General features: G+C 36.8%; 1 protein-coding gene across 1 annotated transcript; it reads left to right on the top strand.

Moving 5' to 3' along the window:
• On the top strand, positions 2,505-5,665 carry LOC107623272 (protein CYPRO4). Its single transcript, XM_016325470.2, has 2 exons — positions 2,505-4,217; positions 5,096-5,665. Exons 1-2 carry the CDS (start codon positions 2,589-2,591, stop codon positions 5,381-5,383), a joined length of 1,917 nt encoding a protein of 638 aa, XP_016180956.1. The 5' UTR covers positions 2,505-2,588; the 3' UTR covers positions 5,384-5,665.

Here is a 7,332-nt window from a genome sequence, read left to right as displayed (position 1 = left end):
CGGCTGAACAAGCACAGTATGCCTTATTGAAACGCTAATAATAACAAACCAAATTCTCTGGTAAAGAAAGGTGCATAAAAAGTTTGAAAAATAATATTTGATGGTCTTTATAGTTTCACGAAATTTTCAATTAAGTCCTTATACTTTTTTTTCTTTTAATTGGGTTTCTGCACCAAATTTGTTTTTTCAATTAGGTTTCTCTTAGCAGTAATTGGTTTAATTATATAAGGATCCAATTAAAAAAAATTGGTGCAGGGACCTAAATAAAAGGAAATAATAGTATAGTGACCCAATTAAAAATAAAATTTGGTGCAAGGACTCAATTAAAAAGAAAAAAGTATGAGAACCTAATTGAAATTTTCACGAAACTATAGGAACCAACAGAATAATTAAACCTACTTTTAATTCTTTTGTTACATTTCATAAATCAAAGTACACAATATAATGAGAAAATAAGTTTAATTTTACAATAATCCACACTCATACCTATTGTTGTCAAACTCGCGAGTTAACTCGTAAACTCGTACTAGTTTACGAGTTTAGTTGTGGAGTTGAGTTGATTCGGACATAAACTCAATCCTGAGTAAACTCGGCTGGACTCAGTTAAACTCAATCAAACTCGTGAGTCTAGAACCAAGTTAATGAGTTTGTGTTTTTGCCTAATTTTGACCAAAAATGGTATTGCTTTGACTTGAAAAAAAATTCTACACACATTTTTGCATTACGGGTACAATAACATTCCCAAAGCACTCACTCACCTCTCACACTCACCCCTCTACGTCGTTTCTCTCACCTCAAGTCCCACTCTCTTATTTTCTTCTTACCGTCGCGCTGCCATTGTCCACCTACATTTGCTACTATGCTCTACTTTGTGCCATCATCTATGTGGATTTCTGCCTTCGTTGTTCTCTATTTTGCCTTTCTTCGCATCTTTGCTGTTTGCAACTATGTCCTGCCGATGCCATTTGCGAGTTTACCTGTTTCTCCTTCGCTGTCGTTAAGTCTCTCACTCTCTACCTTCTACATGACATTTTTGGCTCTTTAGTGTCATCACTATTTTGTGTTGTTGCTGCCATGATTTTCCGTCATTGCATTTAGCCATTTAAGTAATGTTATTCCTAAAAAAGTTTTGCTTTAAGCTTTAATAGATTAGGATTTAGTATTTAGATTTTTATTTTTTATGCTTTAAGCTTTTACATATTAGGTCACTAGGATTTATTATTTTAATTTTACAACTTAGAGAATATTAAATTATTGGCTAATGGTTGTAGATGTAGACTATTTGTAATTTGGTTAATGTTGAACTTAAAGAAAATAATTTTCTGATGAAAATGGTAAAGATGATACTGATGTCATGGAAGATGAAGATATTGAAAGATTTTAGTTTTAATTTATTAGAACTTTTGATTGTATGGGTTGAACTGAAGTACTTATTGTTATTGTATGCTTAATAATTGCATAAGCATTTATGAAGGATTTATACGTATTCTAAAGTACCTGTTATAATTTATAACGTGTATTATTATTTTAGTTTAGTATGTGTTTTAAGCTTCATATTATTAATTTTGAATGGCGAGATTTACTTAAACGAGTATAGGTCAGCTCCATGAGTTTACTTAAACGAGTTTGATAACCTTTATGCCACACAAATGAAGCACGCAATTTATTAAAATCTAGTTTCCAATGGCCACCGAGAAATTGAGTTTAGACGTATAATCCTACTCCTACATTTTCAATTGCACAACACACTGACACACGTTACATAGGTTTTTTTTTTTTTTTTAGGTAGGACATAAATTCGGATGTAGTTATTTAAGAGACATATGATATGTCACTCAACCAAATTTCTAACTACAATTTGATTTAGTTCATACATTTATTTATTTTTTTTGGGGGTATTATATGAAGCTGAAGTCCAGGAAAAAAAAACCTACATACAAATTAAACGAGATAAAGTAACCTCTCTTTTATCATCTTTACAAACACTGAAAAATTCAGAAAGAGATAAATCTCAAAAAACATAGTCAGATTATGAGTAGTTCATACATTTATAGTTAACAAGAGTTATGACAAACACACGAATTACATAAAAGGCCATACCAGTTGGAGAAAGCAGAATGCTACACTGGCCCAGCAAATCAAGGGCCTGTTATCGGGTTGTTGCCCTTCAACTTTAGTTTCCCATGCTAACACAAAGCCCAACCCAATGCTGACAAAAATAAAAAGAAGTACTTAGCTTTATCGTAGCGACAAGGTAGGTTAATTCATGGCTATGGAGTCTATTCACAATAACCGTAGCCAGAGAAGGCATGACTAACGCAACATTTAGTTTAAGGAGTGGGTCGGGTGGTTCTTTGAGTTGGGTTTGGATTGTTGGGCATAGTCCAAATCCACAAAAAAAAAACTACTTAGCTTAACTGCCAAGTAATTCGCAAATTACGACCCAAAATAAAAACTAAACTTAATTACTCAAAATTTAATAAAAAATAAAAAAGAGGTGCGTATTTTCCACATCAATCAAATCCGAACCTCGTATCTTCAATTTCCAATCCTATTCTCAAATCCTGTTCCCAATTTCAACCCTATCCATGGGTACCTCTCAGAGCCGCGAAGGCCTTGAAGTCTCCGACTCTGATTCCGACTACGACGAACGAGACGAAGAACAAGAAGAGGAAAATTACGAAGATGCCCAAACCATTTCCACTTCTGCAACTCAAACCCCAACCCAGCTCGATGAAGTTGACGCTAGGCTCAAAGCGTTGAAGCTCAAGTACCAATCAAACACACCTTCTCCTTCTTCTTCTTCTTCCTTTCCGAAAAACGCCGTTAAACTCTACCTTCACATAGGTGGCAACACCCCCGCCGCAAAATGGATCGTCGCCGATAAACGCACCGCTTACTCCTTCGTCAAATCAATCGGCAACGAAGAAGAAGATGAAGAGAACGAAAACGACGACAACGACGAGCGAAACGACGGTAAGTGGTACATGAAGGTTGGGATCAAGGTTAAGGCTAGGGTTTCGACGGAGATGCAATTGAAGATGTTCGGTGACCAACGCCGCGTCGATTTTGTCTCTAATGGAGTCTGGGCTCTCAAATTTCCTACCGACGAGTCATACCGGAGATTCATCACCGAATTCCAGGACCGACTCTTCTACAACGTGTACGGCCTCGAACCTACGGAGGAGAACAAAGTGAAGGTCTATGGTAAGGAGTTTATCGGTTGGGTGAAACCGGAGGTCGCCGACGATTCGGTTTGGGAAGACGCCGACGATGCCTCCTTAGGAAATTCACCAAGAACCACCACGCCGGGTAGGTCAAGAGACGATTTGCTGGAGGAGTTCGAAGAGGCTGCGAATGGCGGAGTTCAGAGCCTTACGTTGGGAGCGTTGGATAATAGTTTCTTGGTTAACGACACCGGCGTTCATGTTTACCGGAATTTCGACCGGGGAATTCACGGGAAGGGTGTGGCTGTGAAATTCTCCGGTGGCGATCTCCGGCAGCATACCGCGAACAAAGCCCTGCTGATGAGGGCGGAAACCAACATGATGCTGATGAGTCCAATGAGCGAAGGGAAGCCCAACGCTTCGAAGCTTCACCAGCTTGATATCGAGACTGGAAAGATTGTTACTGAATGGAAGTTTGAGAAGGATGGCGCTGACATCACCATGAGAGACATAACAAACGACACTAAAGGGTCGCAATTGGATCCTTCCGAATCAACTTTCCTGGGGTTGGATGATAACAGGCTGTGCCAGTGGGATATGCGTGATAAGAAGGGAATTGTTCAGAAAATTGCGAATTCTTCGAATTCGCCAGTGCTGCATTGGAGCCAGGGGCATCAGTTCTCAAGAGGGACTAATTTCCAGTGCTTCGCGACCACGGGCGATGGTTCCATTGTTGTAGGGTCACTTGATGGGAAGATAAGGCTGTATTCCAAAACGTCGATGAGGCAGGCGAAGACTGCATTCCCGGGACTTGGGTCACCGATCACTCATGTTGATGTTACCTTTGATGGAAAGTGGGTGCTTGGCACCACTGATACCTACTTGGTGTTGATTTGTACGTTGTTCACTGATAAGGATGGGAAGACTAAGACTGGGTTCAGTGGTCGTATGGGAAATCGGATACCTGCTCCGAGGCTGTTGAAGCTCACTCCCCTGGATTCACATTTGGCTGGTGAAACCAATAAGTTCCATGGTGGCCATTTCTCATGGGTAATCACTTTTTCGCAATTATTTTTACGTTTTTGTTATGTTGTCTTATACTTGCATTGCAATAAGATATTAATACATATATCCGTGTAAGCATATTTCATGTAGCTGTTTATTATTATGTCTGTTGGGTAACATCATTAACTGGAGCACATTTAATTTCCCTTTGATCAGTTTTATTAAAGAAAAAAAATGAATGTAGGTTTTTTTTTTTTCAGAACCCCCCAGCTGTGTCGCCATTTCATGTTAAAAAAACATACTCCAATCATCAAAGTTGAAAGTTTTGTAATTAATGTACTCCAATGCTTCAAATTTCCAATTTCCTGTTTTGTCTATGATTAGCATATGGGGCAATGTACAAGATTGCGAACATTCGCAAATGAGCTTAGTTTCACTGACTATCATGTTTAGATTTAAGGCATGTAATCCATTATAAACCTGAGCATATTGCTGGAATCATTTTGATTCTTGTCTTGATGGAGCAAGACATTCTGTCAGGTTGAATGATGGTCTGTGAGATAAAATGGTGGAGGATATTTTTAAGACATAAGGGATGTAGGAATAATGCAAGTCGGATTTATGTTGCTGTTTTCTGTAAATTGGGCTGAAATGCAGAGTAACAGGGGATGCAAACAAAGTATTGTTCTGTTAATCACTTGCATGTTAGTATTCACTTCATTAATATTTGTTGCATACATACTTGAATGTAAAATGAAATGTATACTTCAATTTGGTGACATCTGTTTTCATATGGTTGCCTTGTATGAATTAATAGCTTGCTTGTTATGTATTGTGGAAACTAGTTCTAATTATAGATTGATTCATTAATACCGTTGTAGCATCAAGTATCTCACATATTTGTTGTTGTCTTTCTCTTTCAGGTCACCGAGAATGGTAAGCAAGAACGCCACCTTGTTGCAACCGTGGGCAAGTTCAGTGTCATATGGGACTTTCAGCAAGTAAAGAACAGTGCTCATCATTGTTACAGAAATCAACAAGGGTTGAAGAGCTGCTACTGTTATAAGATAGTGTTGAAAGATGAGTCGATTGTGGAATCAAGATTTATGCATGAGAAGTTTGCTATTAGTGATTCCCCAGAAGCTCCACTTGTGGTGGCAACTCCTATGAAAGTCAGCTCTATCAGTCTCTCTGGAAAACGACATGGCTGAACCTTCTTTTTTATTTTTCACCTTTTTTTGTTTTTTTTTTCCTCCAATTTTTATGTTTAAAATTAGAATTTTAGTCCCTCAATCGATTTGTTGCCTTGTATTCAAGTCTGAGTGTTACCGTTTGTTCTTCTGTATAGTAGGTGTTTAGGTTTGCGCTGTATGTATTTTCATTCTTATTCAGTTAATAGTTATACCTTTTTCATTGGTGTGGTATTTCCTATTTGCAAAGATATTATGTACCCTTTTTTTCAGATAAAGAAAAAAGATAAAAATTGGTTAAAAGATATGCCATTTCTAAGCTTATTTTCTCGTCTCACCTGTATTGAATCTTGGAGATTGAGTACCCTATTGTGCTTCTGGGCATGTTAATCTCCTTTTACCACTTATAATCACTTAGAAGAAATGAATAACACTTACTAAACAAATAATGAATCTATACTTCCTGCAACTGTTCCTGCATGAAATCTTTAGCCGTGTTCGGACTTTTTGCTGAGAATATGAGCTTGTGAAGTCAGGGGTATGGAGATCCTAACCGCACGATGTTAGAACCAGGCTGAGAAGGCAATATGTAAGAGACGGCAATGGTTAAGTCACTAATGCTTTTTGGGGTTGGAGTTTTGTTTGAGTTTATCTGGTGAGCTTTCCTCTCCTTTTATTCCCCTTTTTCCAGGTAACCTTCAATGCCTGTTTTGATGCCATAATTTGGCAGTTTTATATAATCCTGACTTCATTAGCCTTAATGATATACTCGTTTGTTAGTAATGTGATATTCTCTCTTTATTATGATATCGGTCGTTTGATATTGTCCAGAACAGTGCTCCAACTCCGGTTTCTTGACTTAACGACTTTGTCGAATTCGAATTTATGGGATCAGGTTCAAATGATTTTTATTTATTAATTTTTAAGTGCGAAAAAATTCCTTAAAAAACTTTTTTGTTTCTTTTGTGCAAAGATAAATTTTTTCGACTTGCGAACCGTCCGGTTATCATTATTTCTCTCCCCATCAATCAATGCCACATTAAGTTTCAATTAAATAACTTCACTTTTAACTTCTACTTTCCTATTTCTTCGAAACATTTTTTTTCCAAAAAAAAAAAAAAGAATTTTCCTGAAGGTTTTTCTTTCTCCTTCCTCCTCTCGGTCTTTCTTCTCTTCTCCTTTTTCAATGAGGAATGACTAACTTTCTACAAGTATTACTAACCAAGTTATTCAACATTAAACCAAGTAAGATTTTTAGCCTTGTTTTTCGCAATTTTATGCATCAACATGTGTATGTTTTTGAGAATATTCTTCCTGCTCCCTTCATCTTCACTGTTATATGCATTTTCTCTATGGCTCTGGTTCTGCTTTTATATTTGCTATTTTGATTAAGTTAACATAGTAGGGATACAACTATTTTAGTTTTTCCTAATCTTGGTTGGGTTGACTTTAGGTTTTATTTTGTCCTATTTTTGGATTTTTTTGCACCATTCTAAATTTTTTAGAATTCTATTATATTTTCTTTGAACTTTCTAGGTGAATTTCAAAGTTTTCTCTTTTTAACATAGTGGTGATGTCCCTGTAAGTTTTTTTAAGATGCCGAAAAAAAAGGTGGTTGCAAATTGTGAATTTACTAGCACCTTAAAATGTTCGAGGCTGCCCCTGTGCCCCCAATCAATTCGGACACTAAGCTTGAAGTAGATATCTATTCCTGAGTTTTCCAGGAAGTAAAATTGATACATTTCTCCGTTACCCAAGAGGAATTAGATAACTTGCAAGAAGTTCGAGTTATTTTCAATTCGACTAAGGTAATTGGTATGTTTTGTTGGTTTCGGACTCTAATGACTGCTTATACCATATAAACGAAAATGATGGAAATATCTTGGATTGGCTGTGGATGTACAAGATGTAACGACTTGTATTTTTAAAAATATAAATATTAATAAGTTATGGTTTATTTTATTAGTTAG

This window comes from Arachis ipaensis, chromosome B10 (genome assembly GCF_000816755.2).
Source record: "Arachis ipaensis cultivar K30076 chromosome B10, Araip1.1, whole genome shotgun sequence".
In the NCBI taxonomy this organism is placed as follows: domain Eukaryota; kingdom Viridiplantae; phylum Streptophyta; class Magnoliopsida; order Fabales; family Fabaceae; genus Arachis; species Arachis ipaensis.
The sequence above is the reverse complement of the archived record's forward strand: the minus strand, read 5'-3'. Positions and strand labels throughout refer to the sequence as shown.

Coding starts and splice junctions, on each gene's coding strand:
- LOC107623272 (XM_016325470.2), top strand. CDS start 2,589: ATGGGTACCTCTCAGAGCCGCGAAGGCCTTGAAGTCTCCGACTCTGAT. Junction 4,218..5,095: donor ATGGTGGCCATTTCTCATGG/GTAATCACTTTT, acceptor TTTCTCTTTCAG/GTCACCGAGAATGGTAAGCA.